General features: G+C 43.0%; 1 protein-coding gene across 1 annotated transcript in view; it reads right to left on the reverse strand.

Annotated features, from left to right (window-relative positions):
* The window catches only part of PTCH1 (patched 1), a 133,011-nt gene extending 129,727 nt beyond the window's left edge, over positions 1-3,284 (reverse strand). The window contains exon 1 of the mRNA XM_075318686.1: positions 3,166-3,284. Within this exon, the coding sequence (XP_075174801.1) occupies positions 3,166-3,168 (3 nt within the window). The 5' untranslated portion in view covers positions 3,169-3,284. The remainder of the gene's footprint in view (positions 1-3,165) is intronic.
* Positions 3,285-15,939: the final 12,655 nt, after the last annotated feature.

Raw genomic sequence — 15,939 nt, forward strand, 5'->3', positions numbered from 1 at the left:
TTCAGCTTTAATATGTCAGGAAAACTTTCAGAAAGGGGTATGTCCACTGCAAATACTTAACATATGCATAATACCCTAAATGGTTTGTATTACACGAATTTTAACAGTAAACACACCAACCTCATAGTGTCTAGTGTATGCAGATTCTGCAAAAAAACAGGTGATAGAACCCTGTTTAGGTGCCAGCACAGCTTAAAGGAAGCAATTTAGGTCCCTAGTGGTGGCTGCATGAATGTCATGTGTGGTTTAAATGTATGCACTATGCAGTGGAGTGTAGGTCTTGTGTCCCACTGCAGTTAGTAAGAGATTTGACTAATTATTCATCCTATATGATCCCATAAACTGTCAACTTCTGAAGAAACTACAAATTTAAGCATAACATTTGGCTGGTAACAGGAGCTACAATCAGCTCAGCCAGGTTCAGGGCTGCTTTATAAAACTATTGGAAGAGTATATCTAGTGTCCCAGAGTATTATGAATGAAGAAATTACTGGAATCTAATCGATCGCCAGCCACCATGTAAGAGGTGAGCCAATATTGTATACTCATTGCACTCAAGGGTATGGCCATCCCAACTTGGATGCACGACAGCACACTGGAAATAGTCTGGGCACAAGATAAATTATGACCACTGCAATTCGTCATCACTCACACACAGGAAAGCGGACTGGCAGAAAACATGTTCCATTGACGATATTAGGTTTTGGGAGTGGTGATTAATGGAAGGCACCCTGCACCTCTATGTGGTTAACTTTCCCAAACTGACCTTAAATAGTGCTGCCAGCAAATTCTTCATGCTGCTTGTGGTGCTTTATGAGTAGGCTAGCACTAAACACATACTATCTTAATGATTCTCTCCCTGTGGTCTAGTCTTCTTCATATACAACTGATGAATTACTGTTGGGATATAATTGGCCTTGTTTGAGTAATGTTCTAAAGGAACAGGAACATGTTGAGGAAGAGGTGTCATTGTAATAGTCTGCCTCAACTTGGGTGGTCAGAGGCATTCCTGTCCCCAATTTGTTTTACTGAGTGCTACATCCCTGGCCATAATGCTATTGCTAATCAATCTGCCCCTATTTACATGTGTAAGCTTTGCTGGCTTTTCATCTGCATGCCCTGGACATGTACGCCAGTTTTTTTTTTAGCTTCCGCTAACTCTTAGAATAGCACAGATGTGTAGCATGGGGAGACATGACCATGGTGTCATCTTCATTTCTGGGGTGGAATGTGGAAAGTATATAAAGGATAACTTCATGGTGCTCAGGGACCACTGCTCATATTTTCTCTAAAGGTTACTAATTATAAAGATATATTTAATGAGTGTCAGCATGTGTCACCATGATGATAACTGCTACATATGGCTAAAACATTGAGTCGTCTATTTGTAGCACTTCAGTAATTTTCTACATTAATCCCAAAGCTTTAGTAATACTACAGTACTATTGATTAATATCTGCTCGTTCCACTGGGTTTACCTATATTCTGCAACTGCTTTCTTACAAGCCGAGCTACCATTAGACCAAAAACCATTCAATTAGTAGTCAAACGTCTGGAAACCAATCAATTCCCTATGGGATCCTGTGAGACAATGGCAGTCATTAACCTCACATGTAAAGTAATATTTGTTGTATATTAGCAGTAGACACCAACCATTAGTTAGCTAATGGAAAACATGGTGCAACGATTAGTCAGAGGTGATAACTGATACATTACTAAGCAGGTACATCAGTATGAGCCCTCCATAATACCAGGATCTGATGAAATATAGAATGAAACCCGCAAGGGCAGGGCCTTATCCTTTCTGTACCAGTCCGTCATTGTTATTCTGTCTGTATTTTGTATGGCATCCCTTCTCATGTACATCACCATGGGATCAATGGGGCTCTATAAATTGCTGCTGCTGATGATGATGTTGAATCCTCCATACATTTACTACATCTCCAGTTTGTAACTATTTGGAGTTGTGCAAACTATAAGCTATGGTTTCCCAGCTGCTAACTTCCAGACAATACATATGCTACCATAGAAATGTATGTAGGCTCCTCATAGAAATGGATTATACATTTCAAAGTTAGAATGGAATTACACATGGCAACCATGTAGCTGCATTACACTGACAGCTCTTCATTGAGCTTTATTTGACAGTGGCCATCACTGGTAAAAGAATATGCATAATATGCATAATATACAGCTTGGGAGCATGTAGTGGCCAGAATGTCCAAGTAACCCAGCCATGGCCCAGGGCAGGGGACTATTCAGAAGACTGATCCAAGAGTGCTATCCTGCGAGCCATCATCCCTTTGACTCTCTGCTGGAGTAACACATTTATTAGAGATATAAGCGTGAGAAGTGAATGGCAAGTAAAACAATTCCTCCTCATTGTATGCCTCTTTCATACAGCTAATCCGGTTTACACATCACGCCTACATAATTCAATAGGACTTTCTACAATGAGAGTATAAAAGGTATAATGTGTGTGTGGGTGAAATAAAGATGAAAAAACTGGGAACAGGACATTTCCAGCTCCCAGTCATCTGCCTGTCAATTTTTCTATCTAGGAGTTTTTCACGAGGATTTGATTTCAAGCCTGTGTCCTACAATACCTTTGCTGTCCAAATATATTACCAGATAATAGACATCTCCACCACAATTAGATACACCTTTTATAAAACAATGTCACCAAGAAATCCCCTCTCGTCACACACAGGACACACGAGAGTCTATATGGAAACCCAAAACTACCAAAATCCATGATTAGGAGGTCTACATAGTCTACATACATGGTCTACATAGTGCGTGTAATGCTAGAATACAGCAGGAAAGTGATAGTGAACATTCCCTGAAAAAGGACACACTCCTCAGTATGGAAACAGGGTACACTCAGGGCTTCTACACACAGAGATTGTAGCTTGTATCACACCATGATCTTTCCAAAAGTCTCCTTATTACACCGCATAATCCCCATTCCCAGATCCTGTATCTACAAACACACACACACACACCCTGCCAACCATTCCCTGCCCTCCCTTTGCTCTCAGCAGTAGCAAGATCACAAATACAGCCGGTGCCATTTGCCAACATCCCACTCCAGAGAGTCATTTTTGTTATTATCCCCCAGCTTTATAAGTCCCTTCATGCAATTCAGCATATCATTCTACTTACCATCAAGTCCCTTCTCTCATGTGCTAAGCCCCAGTGAAATGGAAGATGATATTTTTCCCCTGTATCCTAAGGGGGGGGGGGACCTTTGAGATCACATCAGTTCTCTGCCATCAGGAACTGAGAGTGTAATAATCCTTCTGGTGTGCAGGCATTCTGCAGAGTGCTGGAAGCTCTCACAATTACATGACTGTTTCTATTAAGCAGCTCCATCGTCTTCCATGTGGGTGGTCTGCCTCTCAATAGGCAGGACCTGTCAGCGTCACGTGACTCCCAGAAACAAGAAAGAAGTAGAAGAAACACGGTGACCTTTTTAATACAATAAACTTCTACAAGAGAAGGCAAAGCAAAGCCCTGTAAACATGTTATGTGCACCAGCCTAACCATGCAGGCAAACATACTGCACCCCCTCCTTTTATCTGCTTGCCACTGCAAAGGGAAACTGAGAAAGCCAATGAAATACTCATGAATATGAACCTGTCATTTTAGCAGCATCATTCACTACATCCTTTGAATACTTTTCTATTGATTTTCATTTAGGCTATTTGTTATTGATTTTTATTTTCTACAAGAAGACTTTTCAATGTTAGGCTATGTGCCCACATTGCGTTGTTCCTGCAGAAGTTTCTGCAGCGATTTGAACAGCACACGTGCGCTTCAAATCACTGCAGAAACACTGCGTAATGAAAAGCCAATTTCATGCGCTCTGGATGCAGCCCCAACCATAGACAGAGCGGGACCTGCATCCAAAGCGCACGGAATAAGTGACATGTTGCTTTTTAGAACGCAGCGATTTGGCAGCATGCAAATCGCTGCGTTCTAAAACGCAACGTGCGCATGGATTATGCACAATTTTCATAGATTGTGCTGGGGACGCAGGACGCATGCAGTTACGCTGCGGTGCAGAACGCAGCGTAACTGCATGCAATACGCAGACGTGGGCAGAGAGCCTTACCTGGCAGGCATAGTAATCAACGTAGTCTTTAAGTACATTGAGGCCCCACGTCCAGCTGCCAAGGGTAACTGAAAAGAGCGACTAATGATATATAGAACTGACACTCCATTAAAAGTCTATGACACTGATGTTAATAGGGGAGAGATTGATGGGAGTCCCAGTGATCTAATCACAGATTGATGGCTTATCAAAACTGGAATATTCCTTTAATGTTTAAAGGTTTGCCTGTCAAGTACATCTGAAAACCTGTGAAGAGTAGCTCTGAAAAATAAAGGGATATTTCATTACTTTATAGTGTCAGAGGAACCTCCCTAGTGTTATGATCCGGAACCATGGAAGATCACAATAGATCATTGGCAAAAAAGGTGACGAGCATTGGCAACTAATCTGGCCGCCATCCCCTTACTAACCATCAACACTAGAAGTAGCTGAGGTGTGAACTAACATCCTAAGCACCGCAAACCCAGACGGAGAACTAGCTATCCTAAAGGAAGGAAGGATGAATACCTCTCTGCCTCAGAAAAAAACAGCAAAAGGTATAGCAAGCCCCCCACATTCAAAGACTATGGTGATGTAGAAAAACATAATACACAGATGGATGATATGATTAGCAAAGGTGAGGCCCCATTGACTAAATAGGAAAGGATAGGAAAGGGGCTGATGGTGGCCAGAGAAAAACCCTACAAAAATCCAAATACCTGGTAGTACAAAAAGTCCTGAGATCACACGATCTAAACTCCGTCCTATATCAGGTGCTCTTGTCGAACCAATGAACAGAAAACAGGAACAATTACAAATTCCAGAAGCAACAAACACATGGACTTATAGGAGCAAAACTCCAAACATAGCTGCAGGGAGCTTCCCAGCTAAGCAACAGAGAGGGAAGATTCCTGCATGCAAATAAACTGACAATAACCACAGTAAATGACAAACCCAGATAAGAAGAAAACAACATAAGAAAGAACCAAGCACTTATCTGGGGTAGATGTGGTCTCGAGCAAGATGAGAAGGCTGGTAAACTAATGAACAAATGAGAACCGGCTCAGACTGCCAGCAGACCAAGGTTTAAATAGGCAGAGAGTTAGCAATGGAAACGCCCATTGCTCCAGCACACCAGGTCTCTGTCCAAACCATTCCTGGCAACAAGAGGGAGCCTCACAGCAGCAAAAGCATAACTGACATTCACAACTTAAAGGCTTAAAGGCTCTCAGATTTAATTTGAGAGTATTGAAATCCTAATTGGAGTAAGGGTTTAAGAATTACAGCTCTTAATTTGCCTTTTTTTTTAAAATGCCCAAAAGTAATTGAATAATTATCTCAATAATGGGCTGCATAGGCTTCTCGCTCACTCATTAATCCATCATCAATTAAATAAGTAAAAGGTCTGGAGCTGATCCTAAGGCTATGTGCACACACTGCGTTTTTTTGACGCTGCGTTTTGTGCGTTTTTTAGCACTAAAACCACACAGAAACGCGTCGTCTTTAAAAAACACATGGAAAAAACGAGTGCATTTTTACCGCGTTTTGGTGCGTTTTTGGCTGCGTTTTGCTGCGTTTTTGCTCACTGCGTTTTTCTGCGTTTTTTTTATCAGTGAACATTGCCATTAAAGATTGTTGAAAAAAAAAAAAAAAAGGTCTGATGTCATTTCCTTCTTCCATATGTTCTTCATTCTCCACTAGTGTATGCAGGAGAGCAGACAGCTGCAGAACTACAAGGCTCAGCATGCTCCATGCAGGACTGTATGCTGGAGGGAGAGTCAGGGGGAGCAGACCTACAAGGGTCAGCATACTCCATCCACTAGTGGATGCAGGAGAGCAGACAGCACCTGCAGAACTACAAGGCTCAGCATCCTCCATCCAATAGTGTATGCAGGAGAGCAGACAGCAGCTGTCAAACTACAAGGCTCAGCATCCTCCTTCCAGGACTATATGCAGGATTTCTTTGCCCCCCAAACAAAAAAAATGACGTGGGCTTCGCCATATTTTTGTATGCTAGCCGGGTACAGCAGGCAGGTATGGGCTGCCCCCAGCTGCCTATTTGTACTCGGCTGGGAACCAAAAATATAGGGAAGCCCTTTTTTTTTTAATTTCATGAATTTCATGAAATAATTAAAAAAAAAAATGACATAGGCTTCACCTAATTTTTGTGTCCAGCAGGTACAACTAGGCAGCTGGGGATTGGAATCCGCAATGCAGGGTGCCCAAGCTTTCTGGGCACCCCCGCTGCGAATTGCAGTTCGCAGCCGCCCCAGAAAATGGTGCTTTCATAGAAGCGCCATCTTCTGGCGCTGTATCCAACTTTTCCAGCTGCCCTGATGCCGGGTGGCTCGCTGGGTAATAATGGGGTTAGTGCTAGCTGTGTATTATCAGCTGGCCCTAAGTCCGAAATTCATGGTGTCACGCCAATATTAGACATGGCCACCATGAATTTCTAGTAAAGATAAAAAAAAACACAACACAAAGAAAAATATTTTTATTAGAAATAAAACACAACACAATTAGTGACTCCATCTTTATTGAAATATTGCAGTAATTCTGGGTCAAGGGTCCCGCGCCGTCCAATCCGGATCCAATATCATCTGATCGGTTTGCTGGAAGGCAAAGCGATCAGATGATGTGTCAGGTTCAAGGCCTGAATCACATGAGACAGCAGCTGATTGTATAAAAGCAGTTTATACAATCATCTGATGCATCAGTGCAAAAAAAACCCCAAAAAACCCAACACTTCTGTGCAGCGTCGGACTGGCTACTGGAGGAATGTCCAGTAATGCTAGGCCTGGATTCAGGTACCTGCACTGCACTGCGGAGCTCTCACCTGAGCTCCAGACTGCAGCCGAGACTGTACAGCGAGCGCCGAGTGACTGATTCCCTGGCACTTGCGATTCAGTTCATGACAGCTGCAGACATCTCGGACTAATCTCCGCTGCTCTCACCTGAACTCCGGAGATCACCCCGGCCGTCTGCAGCTGTCATGAACTGACTGCAAGCGCCGGGGAATCAGTCACTCGGCGGTAAAATCCGGCGTCACCGCGAGACTTACGATCAGCTGATGCGTCAGGTGACTGCATCAGGTGATCACCGCCAGGTCCTCACGGCCAGGTCATGCAGCTATCGTACGTGCCTGGGAGCAGCCAGAGCGGGGGTGGCGGGACCAGGAAAGGAGCTGGGAGCAGACATGGCACCGGGAGTCTGCAGACAGGGAGTATGACATTTTTCTACTGTTCACTTTTGATTTCGCAGCCGCTTCCACCTCCTGCACGGGAGCTGACATGGCACCAGACGGGAAATGGAAGCAGCGGTGGCGGTACCGGGAGGATTCACGCTTCTGTGTTTACTGACAGAAGGAATCCTCTTCCTGTACATGTCACTTTACTACCCACCCCTTGCGTTTATAGCTGCGTTTTTAGTAATAAAAACATACTAAAACGCAGCTATATTTGCAATTTGCAGTTTTCATTGCGTTTTTGAACATCTCATTGAACTCAATGGGTGGAAAACGCAGTGAAAAACGCAAAAATAATTGACATGCTGCGTTTTTGTGGGCACCACAAAAACGCAGCTAAAAAAAACGCTGTGTGCAGACAGCAAAAATGAAAACTCATAGACTTTGCTGGGGAAGCAAAGTCATGCAGTTTTCTGAGAAAAAACGCCGCGAAAAACGCACTGTGTGAACTTACCCCAAGTATGGCATTTGGAAGCTGCTGCTGTGAACCCACAATGTGCAGCCAAAGAAGGCCTCAGTGATAAAGAAACAGACGAGCATTAGGCTGAAATTATGTTTGGTACAATCTTCAAAAAAAATTAGCGCACTGGTGAGCTTGGGAAAAGAAAAAAGCCTAAATGTCCATGGGAGACTGCAGTGGTGGATGATTGCAGAATCCTTTCCATGGAGAAAAAAAAACCTTCACAAAATCCACCCAAGTGAAGAAAACTCTCCAGGAAGTAGTTGTTTAAGGCTGGGGATACACGAGAATATGGCATCCAATACGAGAGCATCGGATGCGATATGCTAATGACCCTCGACTACTGTTCTGCTGCAAGCGTCAGCCGAGTGTCATTATACTGTGATCCGATCCTGCGATCAGATCACAGCTCTGGAGGAGAGAGAGGGACTAATCTCCTTATCTCCTCCATTATCAGCTCATGCGATTATCACACTGCACTCCGGTGTCATCCGCTTGCAGTTTAATGTTTCACTTGCACCCATAGACTTGTATTGTATGGGTGCGAGTGAACACAGATCAGATTACACATGCTGTGATTGTTTTCTCGGTCCGATTAGGGCTGAGAAAAAAAACGCAGATGTGAACAGCCCCATAGAGTAACATGGGTCCAAGTGCAATGCGATTTTTTTTTAATCACATTTCACTCGGTCCGTTTTAGTCGCCGTGTGTCCTAGCTCTTAGAGTATGTTCACAAGTGGCATTTCTTTTTTGCCACAAAGATGCAGCGTGTTTGTCCCCAAAAAAATGCACCAAAAACGCGCCACGTTTTTGACGCGTTTTTACCGCATTTTGCCCAATGCGTTTTTTAAGTCAAATCTATTGACGGGAAGGGCTCAAAAATGCAGAAAGAATTGACATGCTGCATCTTAGGTGCATCTTCAAAAACACATCCAAAATGCAGCCAAAAATACATGCACAGTGTGGACAGCAAAATAGAAATCTCATAGACTTTGCTGGAGGAAGGAAATGCATGCATTTTGGTGACCTCAAAAACACACCAAAAATGCACCAAAAGATGCCCTGTGTTAACTTAGCTTTAGTGTCAAATTCTACCATAAAGAGAGACTTGATGAGAACAAATACGGAAGGTTCACCACAAGGTACAATACAAGGTATATTAATAATAGACCAGATTACACTTTGCCAAAAAAAACAAAACATTTAAATAAAACAGCCAGTTCTGGAAAAGCATTCTTTGGATATATGAAACTAAGATCAACCTGTGTCAGAATGGTGGGAAGAAGAAAGTATGGAAAAGCCTTGGAAAGGCTCATAATCCAAAGCACACCACATCCTCTGTAAAACATAGTGGAGGCAGTGTGATACCATGAGCATACATGGCTTACAATCGTACTGGGTAGCTAGTGTTAATTGATAATGTGCCGCAACAGGATGAATTCTGAAGTGTACAGGTCTATACTTTCTTCTCAGATTCAACCAAATGCTGCAAGGTTGATTGGATTGTGCTTCACAGTACAGATGGACAATGACCCAAAACATTGCAAAACACTGCAAAAGCAACTGAGCAGGTTTTTAAGCCAAAGAAGTGTAATATCCTGTAATGGCAGAGTCATTAATCAGATCTCAACCCTATTGAGCATGTATTTCACATGCTTAAAGAGAACCAATCACCAGGGTTTTTCTATATGAAGTAAGGGAAGTGCCATACTGGAGCTAAGATACTGAATCCAGGCACACCTGTTGTAGAAAGATTGGATGCTTGGTTGATGAAATTTCTTTAATTAATAATACAAACAAACAAAAAAAAAGAAATTGTCAGCTTACCAGTATATATATGTTTTATTCCAAAAGAGAACGGATGTAGAATGTCCTCAGAACTGCACGGAAAGGGGGTGACAATCCCGTAATAACAAATGGAGAAGCCAGCGTAGCAAGATCCAGCAAAAACAACTTAATGTCTCGAGCTTAAAAATATTAACAAAATACTTATTAAACAAATCTTTAAAAATTCCATTCAAGTATGTCTTTGGCAGAGCAAGGAGCTTAATCTATGCAATCATATGACTACATGTTTCAGCGTTATCCACTCTCCTTCCTCATGGTCTAACCTGCACTGATTTCTGGATGTACTAAATACAAAATACAAATGTAGTGATTCCAGTTTTATTTAGTAAGACCAGAAAACAGTTGAATACTTGAATGGAATTTTTAAAGATTTGCTTAGTAAATAAGTATTTTTTAATAGTTTTGCGTCCGAGACATTCAGTTGTTTCCTCTGGATCTTGCTCCGCTGGCTTCTCCATCTTTAATCAAAGTTGCAAAAATGCACTGCACTTTGATTGATGTGCAACGGGAGCTGGCCTTTCTAGGTCGTGTCCTTGGTGTTTATTCCTCCTCCAGCGTCCTCCTGGCTTACCCCCTTTTCTTTATTTGAACATCGCGCAACCATTGCTGCTGTTGGCGGCGTGTGCGCTTTGCCACAGGAATTATGTGTTCATTAAAATGGCGCCAGAGTCCACTGTGGTGAAGACTATTAAAGGTATTAGTGCGTACGCAGATGTAAAAAAAAAAGAAAAATACGACGCACGCACCAATGCCTCTCATGGTCCTTAGTCTTCACTGGCACCATTTTAATGAAGACATAATTCCTGTGGCAATACACATGCTCCACTAACAACAATGGCGATGAGGCGCGATATCCAAAAAAAAGGGACAAGCCAGGAGGATGCCGGATAAGGAATGAACGCCGAGGAGCCGACCCACAAAGGTCCACCCCTGTTGCACATGTCAATCAAAGTGCAGTGCATTTCTGCAACTTTGAATAAAGATATTTAATCAAGCAAGCATCTGATCTTCCTGCAACAGGTATGCCTGGATTCAACATCTTAGTGTGAATATGGCACTCCTTTACTTCATATAGAAAAATCCTGGTGGTTGGTTCTCCTTAAGACAAACTTAATGCAGAAAGATCCACAAACAAGCAGCAACTGAAGTCAGCTACAGTAAATGTGACGTCCATGGCTTCCAGGCTTCAGGCCATGGGTGTAACGATCGTTGTCCCAGTGATTGTGAAAGGGGGACCGCCATCGTCTGTTGCAGTTGGATGTGTGTCCAAGGGTGTGCATCCAGCTGAAATACATTGCAGCACAGAGACCCGTCGGGTCTCTGCACTGCGATGTGCCGGACGCCGATTAAGGCTATGAATAGTCACTGCTCTCTATGCCCATAATCCAGGGCATGGGGAGCAAAGAATATGTCGGCACCCAGCAACTGACCGTGCTGTAAGTGGGCGCGCTGCGCATGAGAGTGACGTCATGCACTGCGCCACTTACACGCTGGTCTATTGTGGCATGCCATCATCGGAGAAGGACACCGGGTGAGTGGGGGGAAGGTAAGTATAATCTTTTTTTTTTAACTGTATGGCGCCCAAGGGTATCATATGTACCAAGATGGGGACATATACCAGGATGGAGCCATTTTGGGGAAATGAATACCAAGATGGGGCCATTATGGGGACATGTATACCAGAATGAAGTCATTATGGGGACATACATACCAGGATGGGGACATACATACCAGAATGGGGCCACTGTGGGTACATCTATACTAGCATGGGGCCATAATGGGGACATATATACCAGGATGGGGCCAGAAAGTGAACATATACCAGGATGGGTCATGATGGGGACTTACAGGGACCTGGTATATACTGTATATAGACTTCCAGTATATACTAGGATATAGCCATGATGGGGGTCAAACACCAGGATGGGGCCATGATGCAGACATATATATATACCAGGATGGGCCATGATAAGTACATTTATACCAGGATGGGACCATGATGGGGACATATATACCAGGATGAGGCTATATATACCAGGGGGGGCCATGATGCATATGTATAAACCAGGATGGGGCCATGATGGGGACATATATACTAGGATGTGGCCATACACTGGAGATCAAAATTAGAGAACAAGGTATGATCACTTTTTCGGAAATAATGTAATCTACATTGATCAGTATTTGAAGGGGGTTTTTTTGTAAGGGGTGTACCATGCCACTAGAACAGTGTTTTACAAAAGATCCAAAGTTTATCAACATAAAACCAAAACGGGATGATCATAACTAGAGAACAACAATGATTGTAGCACAGAGAAAAATTGTAACTAAATTTTCTTAAGGTAACAACAGTCACCATTCAGTACGAAGTTTACAGGCCCTTGCTTTGAATGACTTCAGCATATCCTGCGACCACAGGACATCACTAGTCTCTCACACTGCTCTGGTGTGATTTTGGTCCACTTTTCTTCCAGTCTCTTCCACAGTTCTTTGACGTTTGTAGGTTTCTTGGCTATAGCTTTGTCACCAAGGATTTTCCTGAGTTTTTCTATTGGGAATAGATCAAGACTCTGGGCTGGCCATTTTTATTATTTCAATGTTTTCTGTTTCAAGGAACTTCTTTACCAATTTAGCTGTGTGACAGGTGCATTGTCCTGCATGAAAATTGCTGGCTGGCTGATTGATGAACGCACGTAAGGAACGACGTGTTGTTGAAGAAGGTTCTGATACACACTTGCATTCACTCTGCCATGTAGCTGTATGAGAGGTCCAACTCCTGCTGCAGAAAACATTTCCCAAACCATGACCCTTCCTCCACCACCTTTCACTGACTTCATAGCAATCTTTGCGCTCAACCTTTCCCCAGTTTATTGACGAATATAATGTTTCCCATCAGACCCAAATAAATTAAATTTGATTTTATCACTAAAATGAACTGTGAACCACTTCTCTGTCCACACAACATGCTCCTCATCAAAGGTGAGTCTAGACTTTTGATTCTTTCTGCTAATGAGAGGTTTGGTCACTGCAGAGTGGGCTATCAGTCCAAATGCTCTTAAACGTCGTGATACTGTATGACGAGACAGATCCTTACGCTGCTCGGTGCTGAACTGGCAAGTAATGCCAGCTGCAGTGTTGAAATGATTACCTATGTAGATTCTTTGCATTATCCTGTCCTCTCTTGCATTAGTCTTTCAAGGGTGATCAGCCTTCATGGGGGACTTGAAAGAGTTGTAATGTAAAGATGCAATGTTCTCAAAATCACAGACTTGGAACGACCAACTTCTCTTGCTTTGGTTGATAGGGTCATCGCTGTTGTCTTCATCTGGACAAACTGCTGCCGGATTGTTTCAGTCACTTTGGAATGGCACACCATTTTTGCAAAGTCAATGAAAAATGGAAAGTAAGGCTATATCCACACGCTGCATCTTAGTGCATCTTGAGTGCATCTCTTTTCTTGTGGCCACAGAAATGCAGCGTGTCGCCATAAAAACACATGAAAGAACACATGAGTTTTGCCGCGTTTATGTTAGTGAGTTTTTTTATACATTTTTTAATGGAGAAATAAAATATGATAGGATAAGATAATTGATAGCTAGAATAGATAGAAAAAATAGATAGAAAGAACACATAGAATGGATAGAAAGAACGTATAGAACAGATAATAAGAAAGAACAGATAGAATAGATGGAAAGAAATTACAGAATAGCTTGATAGATAAAATGATAGCAGCCCGCAGCCACCCCAGAACGGACGCATCCATTAGATGCGCCAATTCTGGCACTGGACTTGGCTCTTTCCGTTGCCCTGGTGTGGTAGTAATCGGGGTAATAAGGGGGGCTGCCACTAAGCCCTAGATTAGTAATAGAAGGCATCTATGAGACCCCCCATCACTAATCTGTAAGTGAAAGTAAATAAACACAAATTCCCAAAAAATCCTTAATTTCAAATAAAAGACAAAAAAGCACCCTCTTTCAACCACTTTGTTAACCCTCAAAACACCCCTGCAGGTCCAACATAATCCACACTAGGTCCTACAACACTTGTAGCACTGCTATATCTGAATTCACACTGAGTGGCCATAAAACATGACCGCTTGCTGTCAGGTTCAGGCAGCGACTGAAGTGAGCCACGCGATCAGCGGTGATGTCATTCAGGTGGTTTGGAGGACTTCATCTGTGGCCGCGGCTAACCTGATTGACATCACCGCTGATCGCGGCTCAGCCTCTGCCTGAACCTCACAGTGGGCAGTCATGTTCTATGACACTCGCTGTGAGTTTCAGATGCAGCAGTGCTAGAAGAGTCGTGGACCTGCAGGGGTGTTTTTGGGGTTAATAATGTGGTGAAAGAGGGTGTTTTTTGTCTTTTATTTCAAATAAACGATTTTTTGGGTGTTTGTGTTTATTTACTTTCCCTTACAGATTAGTAATGGGGGGTCTGCCATTAACTCCTTCTTACCCCAATTGCCACAATACCAGGGCAATCGGGGAGAGCTGGGTAAAGTGCAGGGACTGTCGCATCTAATGGATATGGCAATTCCGGGTGCCTGTAGCCTGATCATTTTAGGCGGGGAGGCGCCCGATAACCATGGGTCTCCCCAACCTGAGAATACCAGCCCCCAGCTGTCGGGCTTTATCCTGGCTAGGTGTCAAAATTGGGAGGAGCACACACCGTTTTTTAAAATTATTTACTTAAATAATGCGGTTCCTCCTATTTTGATACCCAGCCAAGATGGAGGCTGGAGGCTGGAGGCTGCAGCCTGTGGCTGTGGCTTTATCTGAGCTGGGTATCATAATATAAGGGGACTCTACCCCAATTTTATTTATTTATTTTACTGTACTATATAGACCTGCCCACCGGCGTCTGTGATTGGAAGCATCAGACACACTGTCACTCAGCGTGGGGGCGCATCTGACTGCAACCAATCACAGACGCTGCTGGGTGGGGGAAGCAGTGTATATTCAATGAAGGTATTGATCGGCACGGGAAGTAAATGAGCAGCCGCGGGAGCAGTGTGACAGCCGCCCCGGTGATTCGGTAAGTATGAAGCACTTGCTCCTACCCCTTTGTGCCAGATTCTGGTCCCCAAAGACTTTATATGGTGACCGGCATCTGGCCAGATACCAGGTGTCAATCCACTGCCGACTCCAAGTCAGCGGGGATTGATCTGCCAGTCCTCTGAAACGCAGGGACAAAACGCAAAAATAATTGATAAGCTGCATTGTGCCTGCATCTTCAAAAACGCAGCCAAAACAAGATGCACTGTGTGGACAGCAAATTAGAAATCTCTTAGACTTTGCTGGGGGAAGGAAATGTATGCATTTGGGTTCATCTTTGTGACCACAGAACTTCACACCAAAAATGCAGTAAAAGATGCAGCGTGCGGACATAGCATTAGGCTGCCAGTTAAACAGGGTTTGTCAGATAATTAAGGAAATTAGCACCAGGTGCCAGATTAACACCAATAACTTCCAGGTATCTGAAAGTGTTCTCTAATTTTGATCAGTGTTCTTTTTCATTTGTCTCATTTATGTTTTAAGTGCTTTGGAATAAATTGAATTGATGAAATAAGCTTAAGGCTATGTGCATTTTGTTGTTTCTTTAGCAAAAAATGCCCACTCTTGCAGAAAAACGCACCTGTGGTCAAAAATACGCATCAAAGAACACGTGTTTTTGATGCGTTTTCAGTTCGTTTTTTTCCCATACGTTTTTGCCCATGTCTTTTTTCATTATATTTAATGGAAAAACGCAGGGAAAAATGCAAAAAGAATTCATCATCATAGTATCATAGTTTTTAAGGTTAAAGGGAGACTCTAAGTCCATCTAGTTCAACCCGTAGCCTAACATGTTGGCAGAATTGACATGCTGCTTTTTTTTCTGCACCCAAAAAATAAGCAACATGCGCACAACCTTTCTGAATTCTCATAGACTTTGCTGGGGAAGGAAATGCATGCAGTTTAGGGCAACATGCGCACAACCTTTCTGAATTCTCATAGACTTTGCTGGGGAAGGAAATGCATGCAGTTTAGGGCAACAACTGCACTCAAAACTGCACCAAAAATGCATAAAAAACTGCACTGTGCATATGGGGCCTAAAATACTGCTAGTCTACTCATGTTAGGATATAATCACATAGGACTACACAATGACCGCAACATTTAAGAAATTGTGTGTTGTTCTCTAATTTTGATCTCCAGTGTATATTCCAGGATATAGCCATGATGAGGTCATACACCATGATGGGAGACATATTTACCAGGACGTGGCCCAGGATTGGGAATATTAGTACTG

This window comes from Anomaloglossus baeobatrachus, chromosome 1 (genome assembly GCF_048569485.1).
Source record: "Anomaloglossus baeobatrachus isolate aAnoBae1 chromosome 1, aAnoBae1.hap1, whole genome shotgun sequence".
Lineage (NCBI taxonomy): Eukaryota > Metazoa > Chordata > Amphibia > Anura > Aromobatidae > Anomaloglossus > Anomaloglossus baeobatrachus.